The sequence below is a fragment of the Chelonia mydas genome, chromosome 8 (genome assembly GCF_015237465.2).
Source record: "Chelonia mydas isolate rCheMyd1 chromosome 8, rCheMyd1.pri.v2, whole genome shotgun sequence".
Classification (NCBI taxonomy): Eukaryota; Metazoa; Chordata; order Testudines; family Cheloniidae; genus Chelonia; species Chelonia mydas.
The window spans coordinates 73,078,014-73,098,540 of record NC_057854.1 but is presented as its reverse complement, the minus strand read 5'-3'; the positions used below and the strand labels follow the sequence as shown (position 1 = coordinate 73,098,540).

The following is a 20,527-nucleotide window of genomic DNA, read 5'->3' as shown; positions in this document are numbered from 1 at the left end:
GCGTGAATCTGATCCCTCCTTTCTCCCCCAGCGCGCGGTCCCCTCAGCACCCGCCCCGCACCCCGCGTCCTCCCGCCCGCAGACTCACGGCACCTGCTCTCATCCCCTGCTTGGACCTGCCCCGGCAACACCGCCTCGGGACTCCCTGAGCAGCGGGTCTCTGGTGCTTTGCGTGTCTTGCTCTGGGTCTGAAGATCTGAATTCAAAGAGTCTCGGAGAGTGAGTGTGAAATATAATGGCTTCGTCGTCTGGAAACGACGACGACCTCACCATCCCAAGAGCTGCTATTAACAAAATGATCAAAGAAACTCTCCCCAATGTCCGGGTGGCTAATGATGCCCGGGAGCTGGTGGTGAACTGCTGCACTGAATTCATCCACCTCATCTCCTCGGAGGCCAATGAGATCTGTAATAAGTCTGAGAAGAAAACCATCTCCCCAGAGCATGTCATACAAGGTGAGTTCCTCGGGGGCAGTCATCTGGTAGATGACAGACCGTTTCGTTTAATGCAGTGGTGTTGTAGCCATGTCGATCTCGGGATAATGGAGAGACAGGATGGGTGAGATAATTTTTTTTTAGTTGACCAGCTGCTGGTGGTGAGAGAAGCAAGCTTTCCAACAATACAGAGCTCTTCTTCAGGTCTAGGACCCTACAATTGATTTCTCCAAAAGTACTGGCAGAAAAAGTCAATATTTTAAAGAACATGAGTAAGATTATTTGTTGCCTTGCATTGCAAGAGGGAGGCTACTTTTGTGGTGAAGGGGGCAGGAGTTTTCAGTTCCTCCCCTTGTTCTTTTCCTGTGTGACTTTGGGTGAGTCACTTATATTTCTGTGCTTCAGTTTCCATACCTGTGAAAAGAGAACTATCTCTCAGGGTGGTTGTGCAGATTACTTTCCTGTTTGTTACAGAAATAAAATAAAATATTAAGCACTTGCAAACCAGAGGCTGACACTGTATAACAGATGGGGATGGGAGGTGGGCTTTATGAGAGAGTTCCAGGCTCTTGCCCCTGATGATCCCTAACCAATCCCCTAGCTGATGTAAAAAGAAAGATACTGGGATTCCTACCATACTGCCCCTGGACTTTCTTTGTGGCTTCATCTTTTGTATCAGTTCTACTGTAATAAGTGGGTACACTTAAAAATATGCCGTTGCACCCTATTCTGGCTGTTGGCTCCCACCTTCTATGGCTGCTGGGTGGAAAAGTTTTCTGATTCTTTTTTTGTTCTCTCTCAAATCTCGGAGCCTCCTGATTTTTGCGAGTTTCTGCTGTTCTAGTCTTCTCCAGCCTGCATTTTTTTGAGTTTGTTCATTATGAATAGAACTAGTGCCTGCTACTGCTGCTCATAGCTTTCTCAAGCAGTAAGAGAATGAAACTAATGACTTGGGTTACTTCCACAGCTGCTTTTGAAAGCCACATGGGCTGCTCCGATCAAGAATCATGTTAATTTTACTCAGATACTTGAGAAAGCTACCACAATTCTTGACAGTTTCATTGCTGCCCACAAAGTTGTGAATTAAGGTAGTAGTGAAAGTGATCAGAGTTTTGGTTTTACTCAGCTACTTGGCAAGTCAGTGAATAGCAGCATAAGCAGTAGAACTTCAGGCTCAGGAAAACAATCCGGTATTAGTTTGTATCAGTTCACATGGAAAGTTGTTTTTGAAACTATAAGTACTAAATGCTCAATTAATTAGATTCTGCAGACTATGATGGGGTATGATAACTCCACTTAGCAGAAAAAGTTTCCTGTTTGCAATATAGAAGTGAATTTTTCAAGCTCTGATTATGATGACTTATAATAAAGAGCAATATAAGAAAATATGAACCATATATCAACTTTTGTTATAGTTAACATTTTAAGAAAATGGTGCCTTTCAGTAAAATTGATTCTTAAAAATCCTCTCAAACTCAGACTTTAAAAAGTAAAACCCAGACTTGCATTGTGAATGAAATTTTGTGCTGGTTAAGTACATAAAGTTGCCACCAAAAGTGTCAGCACAAGTTTTTAGGTTAATAGAGATTATCTCTAAAGAAAAGTAGAACAAAGTTATATTGGAAACCCAGTGTTAGTGGGAAGAAATAATTTAGTGATGAAAGACTGGTTGCCTATGATAAATTATTCTAAATGCAGATTTCACTTAACACTATCCTGATTAGTCCAGTGGATTTATTTTTCATAATGCGGATTAAGAAAATTTGTATGTGGTTGGAAGCTGAAGTGAAATGATTACCACATACATACTGTATCTGCATCGTGTTGTCTACTGGCAAATATTTTGTAAAGTTATAATTGCTAGTGTGTTCAAAGTTCTAATTTTTGATATAAAGCTCTTCTTGAAATTTTGTTAAATGAATGTTGATGTTTACCCATTTATATGGTCAAATGTGATAGGGAGGATGTTATAGTCATAAAATTTTATATTCTGCATCTACCTTCATTGCTATCCTTATTATCCTTCAGAAATACATATGGTACTAATTCCTTCCTAACCTGTCAAGTGATTCCTTGAAGCATGAGGGTTAATATTACTATTTTAAAGAAAATTATTTAAGATGTATGTGGTGCATATAATTTAAATATTTCTATCCCATTCTGTATTGAAAAACTTATTTTGCTTTTTTTGACTACTATCTTTAAGTTGTCTACAATGACTTTTTGTCAAAAGCTTCCTGAAAGTTCAAATACATTTCAGTAAGTTCTTCTTTGCCTACTATTTTATCAACATACTAAAGGAAATATTTAATTGATATGCTCAAATTTTTAGTAAGTAAGCTGCAGTTTGCTCTTTCTGTCATAGTCATCTAGATTTTTATAATTATCACTTAAACCAGTTTACTTGGTACATAAATGAGGCTTACTGGTTGATTATTCCCAGGATCGCCCCTACTTGTTCAAAATTTGCTACTCTCCAGAGCACCAGTATAGCAGCTAATCTTAATGAGAGATTGTATCTCTTTATTGGCAGCTCAGCCACTTCATTCATTCTTTCAGGTATCATGGTCCATACTATATGGCTCTTGTTCCTGCACTACCTTTTTTGACACATCAGTATGTCAGCTGAATACCTGAAAAGAGTAGGTCTAGGGTAGGTATCACCAACATTCTTTGTGGGGAAAAATTGGAAAAAAAGAAATAATTTAGTTTCTCTGTTTTTTTGTGTTTTTTTTTTTAATCCAAATTGCTATATGCTATTTTAGAAGATCACCATTTCTTCTGTAACCTTTCTGGTTCATATATATTTAAATAATTCCTTGTAGCTTTTTTTATGACTTTGACTATTTGCTCTTCAAAATCCCTTATACCCTACTAATTTTCCCTGCCATAGTTCATACTTTCTTTCTCTTGGCTTCGCTGGAGTTAGATTGGCATTTTCTTAAAAGATACCTATTTGGTTCAAGAGTAACAGCCGTGTTAGTCTGTATTCGCAAAAAGAAAAGGAGTACTTGTGGCACCTTAGAGACTAACCAATTTATTTGAGCATAGGCTTTCATGAGCATAAGCTTTCGTGATGCATCCGATGAAGTGAGCTGTAGCTCACGAAAGCTTATGCTCAAATAAATTGGTTGGTCTCTAAGGTGCCACAAGTACTCCTTTTCTATTTGGTTCAAGTAACATCTTGTGCATTGCCATCTTGTAATTGAACTATTTTTTTGTTTAGGTCCTTTCTGTTTAGATGCCTGTGACTTTGTTATGGTATGTTTTAAGTGGCCTCCATTGAGTCTAAGGATTCTAATATATTTACTTTCAATTTTAATGTCTTTTTAATTAGTTTCCTTCTCTTTTTGAAGTCTCCTTTCTGAAGTTTAATGGAACACTACTAGATTTTGGTATGATTCCTTGCCCAAGCAAATGTAATCTGTTTCCTTCAATTAATGGAAGTTCTGATTTAGTTTTTAAAGTAAGATCCTGCAACTGCAGCGGTTCTCAAACTGTGGGTTGGGACCCCAAATTGGGTCACGATCCCATTTTAATGGGGCCACCAGGGCTGGCTTAGACTTGCTGGCGCTTGGGGCTGAAGCCTGAGCCCCACCACGCGTGGCTGAAGCCAAAGCCCAAGGGCTTCGGCCCTGGGAAGTGGGGCTCAGGTTACAGGCCTCCTGCCTGGGGCTGAAGCCCTTGGGCTTTGGGGCCCCCGCATGGGGCTCAGGTGGGCTCAGGCTTTAGTCCCTCAGCCGCTGGGGTCATATAGTAATTTTTGTTTTGAGAAGGGGGTCAAGGTGCAAGGAAGTTTGAAAACTGCTGTGCAACTGGATCTATGTGGGCTGATCCCTGTAGTTGCTCAGAGCACCCTGAAGTCAATGGCAGATGTGCTATTTGCTTTACACACTATTGTACTCAATATTGACAGTATAATCTTTCTTAATTTCAATATGCTGTGGTAAAATTCTGTTGTTTTGCTGAATAACAGGATACATTCAAAAGTATTCAAGTTTCTACCTATCCTAGAAAAAACACTTATTTGGAAGATTTCATCATTGTATTTCTTATTCTAAATAATGCATTGCATAGGTAGTATGTAAAATGCAAGCCCACCCATGATAATGTATTCCTTATTATATTTCTTTAGATTTAGTAAAATACTTAAGACTGGAACATTCTGTACATTGATTAAAATACAAAATATTTAATATTTTAAAAATAAAATACAAACGTTCAGCCAGGCCACTATGCACAAGGCAGCTTGCATTATCACGTATTCTACCCATTACATAATACAACTGTAAAATAAAAACCACTATAAAGAATAAGGCTCCTCAACTAAAGTTGCCTCAGATCCCAACTGTTCAAAATTGATGCCAAGACTCTCAGACTCACTCTTCTGAAAGAGTCCTTTCAACGTGTAGGAACAGAAAAGACTAAGAGTGAACCTTTTACATACACTATCTCTAATCAACAGCAAGATTCCAGGGTTGATTCTGAGACATCTCTTACCCCTCTAGTTGACAGAGCAATTCAATTGTACCTGTGGAGCAGAGGCCAAACTTAAAGGCCACAGGGGCGAGAGTTAGTTTTCAGTTTACTGATACCCTACCTGTTCAGAAATGAGCTCTCTACGAGGCTTTTTTGTATAATTCAATAAAATGAGTCACCTGATAAATCTTTGAAGGGGACGCGATCTAAATTGTCTATCATCACTGCAGATTGACGCTATTTTCTGTATCTGACTGGAGGGCAGATCTGGACACACCAGTAATCTTAGTCACTGAAACAACAAGCTTTGGTCACTTAAAAGCTGACCCCAAATGGCCATTAGACACCACTCTAAAACCAGTAGATAATTCTTAAGTCAGACTGGAGTCTACATAGGCTACCACTGTTGTTTAAGTGCACTTGAAACGTCAAAACCACAGCCTTCTGAATCATATTCCCTTAAAAGAAAGCAAAGTGTGAGAATGGGCTTTAATTGACAAAAACTCTAGCCTACAGACATGGCTTTTTGAAGATACTGACCTTTACACTTGTTTAAGAATAGCAGGCATTCTCCCTATGGTGAGGTATTTATGATGTCTGACCGTAATTTGTATTAGTCAGTCATGCCAAAACTGGGTCTAAAGGTTCCTCCAGGTCTCGGTATGTTAACCGGATCTGGAACATACTACTAAGAGAAACATGAAGTCATACATTGCATATTCAGACTAAAACTGGCATCACAAAATCAAAAACTCATGCATGTTACCTGTCCTGTCTTGGTTGCATAGTTTTTCATGATGGGAGCCAAGGTTTCTTTGGCAAATTCAAAACCTAGGTAATGGGCTTCAGAGCCTGAGCTCCAGCCTGAGCTGCAACTTCAAAGTGCTGTATATGCAGGTGTTTTTAGAGCATTAGTGTGAGCCCCTCTAACCCAAGTCTGTCAACCTGGGCTTTCTCCAAAATGCTGTGTAGATGTACCCTGACTGTCTCTCACTGTTTGTACAGTGCCTAATTACAACTGGACCTCAGTCTGTAGGTGTTAGTGCAATACAAATACTAAGGATAAGTAATAAACTAAAATTAATGCATTCAGATTTTTAAATCTAGTGATTTATGGAAACTTTTTATTATTTGTTAGAAATAGAATATCAAACTTGTTTGCTTGGCTTTGAAAGTAAGACATCTGGTGGATGTTAAACCTGTAGCATTTAAAGTAAACCAAATAGATCAGAACGTTGATATCTACGTGTGCAAATAGTAATAACAAAGCTGTTGAAGGTTGTGCCATTAACTTAATCAGAAAATATTTGTCAGCGATAAAGTAATACTGGCATGTCAGTTGGCCTTATCTACAATAGGCTTTAAAACTAATTTTGAAAACAGAATATAAACTTAATTAAAAAATTAAATTTAGATAAAAGATGCTGTCAACTAAATTTGCCAGTTTAAAAGTGAAACTGACAATAAACAAAAGGAAGACTGTCTATAGATTTTCATTGTCTAAGATTAGCAAAATGTACAAAATAACTAGAACATGAATTGTGACAAGGAAATTCTGTTTTTACAGTTTTCATTTTTAATAATCAAAGATTTTACTAATAAAGAAATGTACTTGTTTGTCTTATTAAGTTCACTGTTGCTTAAAATTAGTTTTCAGACACTTTTTGGCTGGTGAAGAAAGGACCAAACCTCTTCCTCTTATTATTTTTTTATAAATCAAATTCGAGCCAGGGGCTATTTATCCAGGTACTTATGTGGCTACCATCACAGTAGTTTTGTAGTGCTTCCAAAGTATATTTAAAAACAGATAATCTATCTTCCTAGTTTAATTAATTTGAGACCTTTTTTGTGTGTGAAGAACTAAGCTTTCGCTCAGTAAGTTGAAGAAATTAGTTTTACGCTGACTTTTGAAAGTGGAGAGGTCCATATTCATTCTTCTCATCAAATCTAAGATCTTTACCAGCAGCCGGTCTATCTCTCTCACTCCCAAGCCCGCTCTTCATTTGTCATCTGTTTCTTTGTTCAGGGGATGTTGCTGTTGTAGATGCTCATGGAGCTGAGAGGCAATCTCTCAGGTATCGCCTAGTCTACACTGGGTGGGGGGATCGATCTAAGTTATGCAACTTCAGCTACGTGTATAATGCAGCTGAAGTTGACGTACTTAGATCTACTTATTGCGGTGTCTTCACTGCGGTAGGTCAACTGCTGACGCTCCCCCGTTGACTCCGCCTGCGCGTCTAGCTTCGGTGGAGTAACGGAGTCAACAGGAGAGTGCTCAGTAGTCGATTTATTGCGTCTTCACTAGGTGTGATAAATCGACCCCCGCTGGATCGATCGCTCCGGAGGTAAGTGTAGACATGCCCTTAGACTAGTCCCAATGAGGGATTTGAGTACCAAGACAGACTAGGATCCAGAATAGAGTCTGAGACTAGAATGCTCAGGTGGGGGTGATAACTGGGAGGGCCTCTGTTAAGCAGATGCATTTTGTACCACACGGAGCTTTTTCTGGATTTGACCTCATTCTTAGATATTAGGTGCAATAATCCAGCGTAGAGGTCACTGATGAATCAATCACTGTGGACAGGTCTCTGTCTGTTAAGATGGGATGTAATTTACTGGCTAGTAACAGATGGTTGTTACTGCTGCTGTTTGGGCATCTAATAGCATTGAAGAGTCCTTAAGCCCATGGCTGCTGACCAATTTGGCAATCTAAACGCAGATGCTCTCTGTAGTACAGAGGCAAGTTTTTCAAAGTATTTCTCTAGCTTTCGTCCTATTTTCAGTGGCTACCTGAATAATGTTTGAAACCAGTGTATCCAGAACCCCTTTTTCCAGTAGTTCAAACTACTTTAAAGCATGGTTCAAAGCTCAGTATAAACAAGAGTTGGATCCTATCTACAGTAAAACAACTTTTAGGAACTTGGTTACAACAGTTGTTCCCTGATGCTGTCTGTCCAACCCTGTTGTATCTTTTGTGGAGATTATTAATACCACGATTAGGTCCCAGCTATGTTACAAATTGGAATAGTGTCTTAGCATTTTAGGGAGGGTTGGAGGACAGTTACTGAATTGCAACTAGGTATGCAACACACTATTATTTACATTGCGGGTAGGGACTTAAATTAGCGGGTAGGGACTTAAATCCTTTCTCTCCTGAAATGGCCAGGTTGTTGCATATCAGTGCTGACTTCAGCCCATTAAGAAAATGTGCTTTTCTGGTTGGTCCATTATGCTTAAATAGTGGAAGGAGGGGACTTTGGGCATATGTGGTGTGTATGGTACATGTTACTATATATCTGTTATTAAGCAAATATGGGAAATATGGCACTGGTTCCATTCATTTGTGTGGTTTATATGAAATTATTTTAAATGTATAACTAAGAAATTAAACTGTCTCCTTGTCTTGCTGTTTTTCTCTAGTTCCCTCACCTTTATGAAATCCAGCTAAGAAATTTAAAAGTACCAGCAAAACCAGGAAGAGCACACTTGATAGTCTCAAGTTTTGAAGATTTAAGACAGTGCACTTTTGGTGCAGGAAGGGAGTAGGGGAATATGACTTAGGCCAGTGGTGTTCAACCCTTTGGAGCTGAGGTGTCGTCGTGTCGTCCCCCCCCCCCCGCTTGAGTTAAAAGTATTGGTTGTGCTGCCCCAACGCATACAAATATAGACACAACACCTGCCCCTCAGGTTTTCAGGGTGTGGGAAGGCACATGTGACAGTCTCTGGGGACGTAGCCAGCACTGGGCTTGGAAGTTGCCAGGAGCAGAAATCAGCAGAGCATCAGTGGATATTGACACTGACCCACAGGCTGGATGGTCTGTTGAAGTGAGTCAGGGGGGTGGAGGTGGTGCTCCCTCCCCAAGCCCCAGCCTCCTGGGGACACCACTCGCCCCCCGAATGTTCCTCTGTGCCCCCCAGTTTGAAAATCTCTCGTTTAGGCCTTTATATACTACAAGAGAAATAAGATGCACATTTTTAAAAAAAACTGTTGTGGGTCACTTTAAATAAGCAATCTATAGGACAGAACAACTTGGTGTCTTATTACAGGAAATTGTTTTGATGTGACTACAAATTTTAGTTATGCTAATTGATCATGTTTTCTTTTTTCCAGCACTAGAAAGCTTGGGTTTTGGCTCCTATATCAGTGAGGTAAAAGAAGTCTTACAAGAGTGCAAAACAGTAGCACTAAAAAGAAGAAAGGCCAGTTCTCGTTTGGAAAATCTTGGCATTCCTGAAGAAGAACTTCTAAGGCAGCAACAGGAGTTATTTGCAAAAGTGAGTGAGGCAATGTTTCTGACTAAGAAATCTAATGTGGATTTTTTTCCTGTTAATTGCAAAAATCTATCAGTGAGGTTGAATGAACTAGACACTCCCTGATTTAGTGCCATAGAAACATGCATTAGTCCAGAAGAATCCCCTGTTTTATGGATTGCATGGCCATGAAAGATTTTACTGAATCTGACCTTGCGAAGTCAGGGCAAGAAATGCAAATGGATAAATAAGATGCTGACTTTTCTTTTTTAATTCTGTGATCTGACATGCCAGAGACATTGTATAGAAATGTGTAAGTTTTATTAGTCTGAGTTTTAAATGAATGTATTACTTTACCACTGGTGATATCAAAGCCGTGCCACTCAATCATGTATTTCTATTTTACAGAAACTTTTACAAATGTTTGAGTTTTAAAAAGTTATTTTCAACTACTTTTTGTATTCTTTTACGTGTACTACGAGATTGTCTTTAGTCCAACTGTATATATGAAGGGAAATGGCAACTAATATATTAGAAAATGATCATTTTCTTTAAACTATAATCATAGAAATGTAGTGCTGGAAGAGATTTTGAGAGGTCATCTAATCCTATCGCCCTGTGCTGCGGCAGGGTCATGTATACATAGGCCATCTCAGACATGTTTTTGTCTAACATGTCCTTAGAAACCACCAATGACAAGGATTCCACAACCTCTCTTAGAAACGTATTCCAGAGCTTAACTACTCTTATAACTAGAAAGTTTTTCTTAATATCTAACCTAAAGATCTTTTGCTGCAGATTAGTCCGTTACTTCTTGTCCAGTCTTTAGAGAAACTTTTAAAATAGCCCGTAACACATATTTGAGGACCGTTATTAGGTCCCCTCTGAGTCATCTTTTCTCAAGACTAAACATGCCCAATTTTTTTTGACCTTTCCTCATAGGTCTTAAACTTGCTATCGTTTTGTTGCTCTACTCTACACTCTCTCCAATTTATCCATTTCTTTCCTAAAGCATGGCACCGAGAACTGGACAGAGTACTCCAGCTGAGGCCTCCCTACTGCTAAGTAAAGCAGGACAGTTACCTTCTGTCTTTTGCATATGACACTGTGTTAATATACCTTTTTTTGCAACTGCATTGCGTTGTTGACTCATGTTTAATTTGTGATCCATTATAACCCCCGATCCTTTTGAGGAGTGCTACCACCTAGCCAGTTATTTCCCATTTTGTAGTTGTGCATTTGCTTTTTTCCTTCCTAGGTGTAGTACTTTCCACTTATCTTTATTGAATTTTATCTTGTTGATTTCAGATCAGTTCTTGAATTTGTCAAGGTTGTTCTGTATTCTAATCCTGTCCTCCAAAGTGCTAGCAACCCCTCCCAGTTTAGTGTCTTCTACACATTTTATAAACATACTCTTCAGTCCATTATCCAAGTCATTGGTGAAAATCTTGAATAATACAAGACCCAGGACAAACCTCTGTGAGACCCCACTAGAAATGTCCCCCCAGTCTGATAGCAAATGGTTGACAATTACTCTTTGAGTAGGGTCTTTCAACCAGTTGTTCACACACCGTATAGTAATTGCATTTAGCCCACATTTTGCTAGTTTGCTTATAAGAATGTCAGGTGGACAGTGTCAAAAGCCTTACTAAAATCAAGTTATGTCACATCTACGGCTTCCACCCATCCGTTAGGCCAGTAATCCCATAAAAGAAGGAAATTAGGTTGATTTGTCATGATTTGTTCATGACAAATTTATGTTCAGTTTTACTTATAACCTTATCCTCTACATACTTGCAAATTCTCGTTTAATAATTTGTTCCAGTATCCCTCAGGTCTCAAAGTTAGGCTGACCGGTCTATAATTCCCCATGTCCTCTTTGTTCCTCATTTTAAAGATAGGAACTATGTTTTTCCTTCTCCAGTCCTTTGGGACCTCACCATTTTCCATGAGTTCTCACAAATAATTGCTAATGGTTGAGATTTTCATCTAGTTTTTAGGTATCCTCAGGTGAGTTTCATTGGCCCCTGCTGATTTAAACACATCAAACTTATTGAAATATTTTAACCCTTTCTTTCCTTGTTCTAGCTTGTTCCTTTCCCATTCTGGTTAATATTAATTATCGAGTCACAATTTAATATTTTAGCCAAGACTGAAGCAAAATGGGGAACACCCCCGCCTCCTTGACGTCATCTGTTATTAGCTCTCCTTCCCCACCAAGTGAGAACCTACATCTTCCTTCATCTCTTTCTCCCTATGTATTTGTAGAACCTTTTTATTGCCTTTTATGACCCTTGCTAGGTGTAACTCATTTTGTGTCTTAATCATTTCAGTTTAAATGTCTGTCTTGGTTTTGGTTCCATCACTTCATGGGGGAAAAGGGTAATTTCCATCTCTCTAATAGTTTGTTTGTCACAAGAATGCTAAATCTCTAACATGTCTCTTTCCTTTCTTTCTGTTCCCATGGTGAAAATGCTTATTCAGGTTCCTGGTGATCTTACATCTTAGTTGCAACCTCCTCCTCGCTGACCTTACTGAAACTCATGTAATGCCAAAACCCAGATAAACTTTATTTTTGTATGTTGTAAAGTGCCAAGTACATTATAGCTAAATTGATGATGATGATGAGACAGTTGAGGTTTTCACCAGGTTTGGAAATTTATCACATGGCTAACACATGTAATGGTGTAGTCCTGTGACAAATTAACGCATATATACTTTTTTCCCCTTCATGCTAAGATTAAAAAAGCCAATGTGGCTGCTGCAAAAGCAGTGTTTTGGTTTTATAACAAACTGGTTAGTTTAAGTTTTTATGTTCTTTTAAGCTTAATGCAATGAAGTTTAATGTGGATAACTTAAATAAAAGCTGCACTCTACACAGGTCAAAAGCAGCAGAAGAGGGGTGGGATAGGGATATTATAGAGTATTATAAACAATGGGGAATTAAAACAATTGACATTTCATTTAAAGAGGTATTATCAACTTAGGTAAAAACAAATCAGGTCTACTTTAAAATTGTTTAATCTAGTAGACACTGTCCTCTGAAGGTATGCATTTAATTTTTTAATTATTAGAGTTTAATAAAAAATGCATTATAAAATTGTTAGTATATGCAAGTTGCACTAGTCTGTGTATTCGATCAGTAAATGAAACTTAAAATGGTCCTCATTTGATATTGTACAAAAATCTCTGATCAGATTCTAAAACAGTGCATTTTTATTTTATTCCACAATTTATGAAAGTAGTTTGTGGATGTATTGTTGGAACAAGTGCTGTACTTGCACTCCAGTCCTGCAAATACTTATACATGTGCATAACTCTTGCATGTGATTAATCCTATAGATGATCCAGAATTTACCAGTGGTTAATGCAGAAGGAATACTGGCTGCTTAAATGACAATCACACTTCTTAAAATATTCATCTACACACCTGAGAAATTATGTATGTGTATAAGTGTTGGTAAGATCAGGGCCCTAGTTTTCCGTCATTTACAAAGATAACTTCCTTAATGAATGAATAAATCCAAATCAAGAGGCATCCTAATTCGTTGTGAACATTAGGTTGAAGTTTGTAGGAAAAATTCTATGTTGTAGTATTTGAGAAGTGACTTGATTGTGCAATTAAAGACTGGCATACTGCATTATGGCATGAGGAGGCAGATTTAAGATTGAGGACACCTTAAGTTCTGACTCTGAGTTCTTAGCCATGCAACCTTAGGGAGTTTCCTAGTATTTTCAAAAGAAAAAAGATGTGAAGAAGTGGTTATATAATCTGGTGGCACCTAATATTTCCAGAATTATCTGTCCAGCAGAAGGTGCACAGTCCCTTGGAGCAGTGTTTCTCGTCCCTGAGATCTCCCTAACACAGTTTAGGAAGACAGCAAGCTGGTCCCTGGTATCTGAAAGGTTGAGAGAAACTACTGTAGAGCCACTGACTCTTACGGAGCACTGACACATTGAATGTGTATCTTAGACATGCATGTCCACTACTAATGTGTTCAGTTGCTTTCATTTGTTTAGAACTTTGGTTAAAATGGCTAAAAGTGTACCAAGTATTGACACTGAACAAATTGATTCTCTTTCAAACCCTAGTGACTGCATATGAATACTTTTAACTGAAACATTTAAAGCCTCTTTTCAGTGAGGGCTATTTCCTTTGCAGATGTCAACTTTTTTTTAATCCAGCACATTTGTGCTAGAGCTTTTCAAAGAATTGCCACAACTCTTGGAATAGGGACAGTATCTTTTTGTACTCTTATTGACTGACTGAATTGTCCTTGATGAAATGTTCCAAAATATCATCCTTAGGTAGATAGTAGGTTCAGAAAATTTTTGCCTGATAGGCCAGTTATGGAAAATTCAAAATGAAAAGGGGATTTTAATAGAAATGTGCACTTAACTTTAAAGGTGTCCTATATAGAGGGGGGAAACAGGCTTTTGTTCTGTTTTGCTTTATATATAAAGAAGACCTGATTTTTTTGTTTCAAATGTTGTGGGTTTTTTTCTGCTGGGTGTTTTTTTTACAGTGCAAATTCAGGTTTTAAGTGGACTTAACAAGCTGTTCAAGTAATCACCTATATGACCACTGTCAGTCTCAAATATTCCTTCAAGAATACCCTGATTTAGGCAATGGCCTACCTTTTTGATTGCACCATTATATCATTCTTTCAGTTTTTAGAACTTCCATTTATTTGTGTTCCACATTTTTCTGAGTTAAAATAGCTCAGTTAAGAACTTTTGTCGTTGTTGTAATTAGGCATAAGTGTCTATCTAAGGTTAGGCTGATTGGAGACCATAAAGGCTTACTTTGTTTTCTTACTGTTATTACTATTCTAACAAATTAGTGCTTTAAAATATTTGGCCAATGTTTGACTGGTCAGTTGACCAATTATTTTTGGTCTGGGCAAATGCCCATCCCTAGTTTTAACTATCCTGGAGGCGACTATAGTGACTAAAGTACTAGAAAAAATATGACATCACAAGCAAGTGAAAGCTGACATTTGAGCGGAGAAGGGACTTCTAATCAAACTCTTTTTAGTTTGTTTGCACTTTTTATACTCTCAACTTCAGTACCTAACAATCACTTAATAAAGGCTTCCTATCAAATGTCAAACATCCCCTTTCCTTGAACTGAGGAAGATGAACTCACAATAAACTGCTGAAAATCTTGAAAATTCACGTAGCAAAACCAGACTTAACATTCCTGATATTTATGTAACAAAAACAAGCAATTTTTTGGAGATGGGGAAAGAAGCAAAAATGGTGTTGGGAGGTGGAGGATGATAGGGCTGAATTTAGGTTCAGCTGCAAAGGTTAGGCCCTTATTAAATAAGAATATTGTTACATCACTACTCTAGTTCTGATACTTTCAAACTATAACACATTGCACATGTTTCACTTTACTTACCCTCCATTTTCCATTTTAATTTAATTTAATTCTTGCTTAAAGTAAGGCCTGGACTTCCTGGTCAGTATTTCCTAGGCAGTGTGGTAAGTGGTGGAGGGACTTGTTAATGCTAATTGTACTTGCTGCACTTCTAGCCACTCTGCAACGTTCCTGGTTAATTTTTCATTTGAAAGTGGTGCCTCTATGACCCTGTGCAACCCCCAAAATTGACTTTTTTTCAAGTACATTTTTATTTACCCCAACCTCTTTGGTTTTCTGAGCATAAATGTTCCAGATGATGGTTGTACTGCATACCATCAAAATAGGTTATGCCAACATGAAGAAAAAAAGGTACTGTATTAATAGTAAGGCGTTTAGAGTGTGGATGAGAGGGAAAGAATAACTAAATGTTAATATCAGTACAAAGCATTGCAATATTTTGAACACCCTTTATGTACAGTGATTATTTTTAGGTATAAATCTTGTACTTTGCACCTGCAGTTTCTGCTAGACCATTAATATAATCTTTGCCAGTGTGCTATACTAATTCCGTAAAAGGTTATTGGAAATTGGGTTTTGTTAACAGTTTTGTCTGTTTTCAGGCTAGACAGCAGCAAGCAGAACTGGCCCAGCAGGAATGGCTACAGATGCAACAAGCGGCCCAACAAGCACAGCTTGCTGCTGCATCAGCCAGTGCATCCAATCAGGCAGGATCCTCTCAGGATGAAGATGATGAAGATGATATCTGAAATTCACCAGCTGAGTTTCTATTCCCACTGAGAAATATCTTTCCTGCACAATGAAAACAGTGATATAAATGCTTACCTGTAATTTTGTATGCATCTTGGACTGGCCATTGGTATTCTAGGGATGTCTGCTGTTGTGTGCTGTACATGTAAAAACTGTCTTTTTTTGAACTCTTAAAGATTTAAGGTTCAATATCATATCAACTTTGGATTTTTAATGGTGTATATGGAAATTTTAGATAGCAGTCCGTCATTTATTTGATCAATAAACAGTGTTAAAATAAACAACAAGTTTATAAAATAGTGAGATTTATACAGAAGCTCTAAATCCACATTTGCATTTCTCTTCCCTTTTAACTAAACTATAAAATCTTACATAGAGAATTTTTAATTGGTTTTTTTTTTTTTGGGTGGGAGTGGTTCAGTAAACACTTAATCTGCATAATGGAAAAAAGCAAAGAGGTCAGCATAGTAAAGTCTGAATTCTTTGTCCTTTTAAAAATGAGGATATATATATATGGCAGTAAATATTATATGTGCTCAAATAACACATTTGTTACAAATTTGAAAAGATACATTTTCACTAAGATAGGAAAAGGTATGTTTAATAGGAGTTGTAGAAATTCGGTCATTTTTTTTGTATAGGGGTGAAAAAATAAACCCATGATTTTATTATGATATCTATGAAGAGTCCTGAATCAATGAATATTTCATTTCAAAGACTGACCAGTGTAGAGAACTAATAATTCTTATTATTTCACTCCAATTTAATGTTAACTGTTGTTGATGGTATTACTTGCATAGCCCAGATATGTTCATATTGTTCACATGTAAAGCTGGAACTTGGTGAAACGCAATTGTATTAGTTCCATTGACTTAACTGGGAATTATTAAATGTTCAAGCCTACAAAAGCAAAAGTTGAAGTTAATGAACATGCTTTCAGTAAAGAGGGATTTTTATTTAACCCTGATTCGTTAGTTATTGTTGTCAGCGTAATGTTAACATTTTCCAGACTAGGTTATCAATGGATTCCTCAGCTACCTTGTGAAACAATAACATTTTCTTCATTCAAACAGGTTAGTAGGTGCAAATGATTCTGTCCAAGTTTAGTTAAAGTATGCCCCACGAGTAATCAGGAAAGAAAATCAGGATCAGGAAAGAAAAAGGAGTCTTTTTGACAGGTTGACTTTGAAAATTCTGTTTATATAAATGGATGGGCAGCTGTTCTTTGTGTTGAAATAGACCACAGTTGTGTCCGTTATAGAATTTAAATGTTGAATGAAGAAATGTTGGCCAATGTTCTGGTACTCTTGTTTCCAGCAGAATGGAAAAGCCACTTGCATACTAGTGCGGACGATCAGATCAGATAGCTGTGTAAGAATGCACTGTCTTTTCTTTTATTATGCTCTTGACAAGTTTCTCTGGAAAAAATTTTTGGACTAAAAGTTTTGCGTGCAGCAATCTATTCACATAGCGAAATAAACAGAAAACAGTGTGCCCATTTTAAGTAGAGATCTGAACAAGTACCGTTGGCATATATTCAGATCTCCAAGGATCGCCCAGTGGCTTTTGATTTAAATTTTAGAGAAGTTAGGTTACATATTGAATAAACTTGCACATTTTCTAAATGCATCCTTGCAGTGATGGTTCAAAAAGTAAAGATTAGTTTGTTGAATGTTAAGTTGAAAAACTTTCATGAAATATGTTGGACAAGATTTGACTAAGGAAGTGGTTTTCTGTAAAGACTTCAGTACCAAAGGTAGTAAATCTAGTCTAGTGAAACAATGTTAATGTGCAGTGTTGGCTTTTCTAATTTGTACTGTAACACCTTACACTTTATATTTTAAATTAGTCTTTTTCTTTTAAGTAAACAAAATTAGGTATTTCACACTTGTTTTTTCTGATGCAGAATTCAGGTTAACATTTTACTGCATCTGGTATGTATGGGATAGTATGTTTGGTTCCTTGTGACCTTTTCTTTGGAAGTTCTTGTGCTTTTTTCATATGCTGTATTCTTCAAGCAATAAAATTCTGATGTGTTTTTATAAATGGTTTTTATATTTAATGTTGAGTAGCCACTTTTCTTCACTGCATTTGCAATGTTATAAGAAATTTAAGGTTATTTAAGCACTGCTGCCATTTTGACTGGTGAGTAATTTTTGTGACAAAGATAATGCTACCCAAAATCTGCTGTATGATATATTCCTTCTCAGTTGGGCTAATTATATACTTGCAAACAATATCTCTGTTTTGTCATGTTGACTCTCCTTCCAGGAAGTATATTCTCCCTATTTGTATTTTTGTAAAGTGAACAGGTTCACTTGTTTAAAAAACTGCATTTCCAGCTTTTCAGTGCTAAAGGGACAGTCAAAACCTCTAGGTTCAGATACACATTACTTATTACATCTTTTAGAATGTTATGGTGAGAAGAAATTTTTGTGAATTTTTTAATTTGAACAAACTAGCCATTATTTTTGTAGGACTTACTGCATTTATGTCTTGCCTTCTTCTGCTGGGTGTCTAGTGGCAAAGACAAGGCTGTTTCTAGAGCTATGATACTACTGATGCTGGTACACAAATAATAAATAGGCATAAGACATTATAAATTTAAGTTTGGTGAGTAAATCAGATGTCAGTACTTAGTCTCTATTTGAAATAGGTGTGTCAGGAAATCAGTGCAGTCCTAGTGGGAAAAGAAAAGGTGCAAAGAATATTGCAAATAAGTTAAATTACAAAAATTAGTTGTTCTTTTTAAGCTTATCAAATATAAACCTTGAATGTTCCATAGGCAACTTTTTGTTCTCTCATGTCAGAATTAGGCTCTCTATTCAGTATCCAAAATACAGTTCAGGAATAGTGAAACTTGAAATTAACTTCAGTACCAAATGTGAGGCTTTGACACTTTCTCAAGGTAAGACTTATAAGAAACCAGTAGAAAGAGGGAGCAGAGTTGTTTGCTACCTAGTTACTTGTCATATGTGTAGCAGATTCTTTTCAAGCTTGGCATAGCATTAAATTGACACAGTATATCAGCAGAAGACATTCATTGCTGAGTAACACTTTCAATTCAAGGCTGTTATGGAATTTGAGTAAAGCTCTGTTTTCTGTCAATGAAATGTGTATGCATGACATTTTACATGGTGAATAAAGTAGTTCCTTTTAATACTGCTTTTCTGGGATAAAATGAAGAGTGAATTTTTAAAAAAAAAACAAAACCAAAAAACTTAAGCTAGAATCCCCCTTAAAAGTATATTTGAATGTCTCTTGTTCGTACAGAAGTGCTTGTTACAGGTTTGTTGTTAATACGTTAAAAAAAAAAATCACATTTCTAGGAATGGAGAAAGCTCCAGTGGTAGATGGTGCACGCAGATTTTGTAAAAGTGCCTTCATTAAAGAAGATTCTTTTATATGCATAATAGTACATGTTCATTGATCTTCAAATCACTTTGAAACAGTGTCAAATTAAAAAAAGACTAACTGTAAATTCTTCATTGCGTATGTGCAGAACTCAGTTACTTCTAAATGGAACCACTTGCACAACTTTAGTAATCTTGCGTTGTAATGTAACATTGAATTTGAATGCAAAAGCTAAAGTTCCATAATGTTGCCTTACGATTCTGAAATGAAATATAATACTGAATGTGTAATGACTGCAGTATACAAAGGCTGCCAAGGATGACTTGAGTGCTGTAGTTCAACTGGCTAAATAGTAACAGTTTTACTTTCAATATTGCTTTATTATCTCCTGTGAATCATTCCTTTTGTATTTGACAGTTTTTACTCCCCACTCCCTTTAAAGGGACACTTTGTTAAAGTTAAGATGGGGTTCCAAAATTCATCTGTTTGTGAGATCTATCTAGTTGTTAAAAATTTAGGATTTTAGTGCTGGGTCAAGTAAATGGACCATCCACCCACACTGAACATAGCCATCGTAGCTAAATGTTCCTGGCATAACTGTCAGGGGAGGAAAAAGGTATGGCAGTAAGTTTAAAAGTTGGTCTGTTAAGGTGCACTTGTAGTCAGAAGTGGCAATGGCCACTTCATCAACAGATGCTCTGTGTGCATATTGTTTACTTTATTGACTAAGCTTTTATGGTACTTTTGTCTTCCAGCACTGCAGAGCTAACACAGGTCCAGAAATGAGCTGAATTCTATTCTGGGTCAGAGATCAGCAGTGGAATTAGTTGCATCCTGTCTCACCTCTCTGTGCACAGAGTTCTAAAAGCAGTAAAACTGAGGCAGTTTCACTGGACAGTGGGACAACCAAGGCAAGTTTTTATGGGGAGGGAGAGTTCTTTCCTGGGGCCCTCTCCCCTATGCAATGTTAAGTCACACCATTGTGCAGGTGCTTAACAAGTGGAAGTATAACAGCATGGGGGAATGGAAATTGGGTTTATGTGGATCCCCCTTCAACAAACTTTTGTGTATTGGCTCGGCTGCAGAGGCAAGACTAGCAGAAGATGAATAATCTATTGTACAAATGTACAACGATTTTTGTACAGCATCAAACCCAGACTTATGTACATTTAATTATACATTTGAGTAATATTAAAACTAAATGTCACAAGTGCAGTGAAGGAGCTTTACTTAGAGAAAACAACTTGAATGTACAATGTAGGATGGACACTATGCTACAATTTCTTTAAAAATTAAATAATTTCAAGCTTTAGATGTGGTGGGTTACGATAAGTGGATACTGTCATACATCTGGTAGTGAGATCTGTGTGATAATAGCCATCTTAAACATAAAATTGATCATTGGATACTATGACTTACGTACTTTTTACTGCCTTCTCTGTCTTCTGATGCAACCCTACCAAGTCTATTGCTAACATTCCTAACATTTGAACAGCTTCACACAGCTTGTGGTTTTTAAAATAACCTATCAGATATGTGTTCTTCCTAACATCCTTAATAAATCAGAAATTATATTGTCCCAAGCCCTAGTGTGGGCAATATGTACTATCTGTACCAGCGATGGCATTAAGGGCTGATTACACGAAGCTGCCATGAGCTAGAGGGAATTGAGAACTGATCTAAAAAATCACTTTTGCTTCAGAATTTTTAGAGCCACACATTTAAATGTATATAGTAACTTTTCCAAAAGGACATTTTTATATCCCTCTCCCTTTAATATCTAATACTTCAGTAATAATATGGTGAACATTATTTAATTTGCATGTTTACAGAAACCAGTAACAAAGCTACATTTATTTTTAATTTACTGGGA

The 20,527-nt window shown here is 37.2% G+C and overlaps 1 protein-coding gene across 1 annotated transcript; it reads left to right on the top strand.

Annotated features, from left to right (window-relative positions):
- Positions 1–235: 235 nt before the first annotated feature.
- On the top strand, positions 236–17,346 carry DR1 (down-regulator of transcription 1). Its single transcript, XM_037906644.2, has 3 exons — positions 236–455; positions 9,025–9,188; positions 15,153–17,346. Exons 1-3 carry the CDS (start codon positions 236–238, stop codon positions 15,297–15,299), a joined length of 531 nt encoding a protein of 176 aa, XP_037762572.1. The 3' UTR covers positions 15,300–17,346.
- The last annotated feature ends 3,181 nt before the right edge of the window (positions 17,347–20,527 follow it).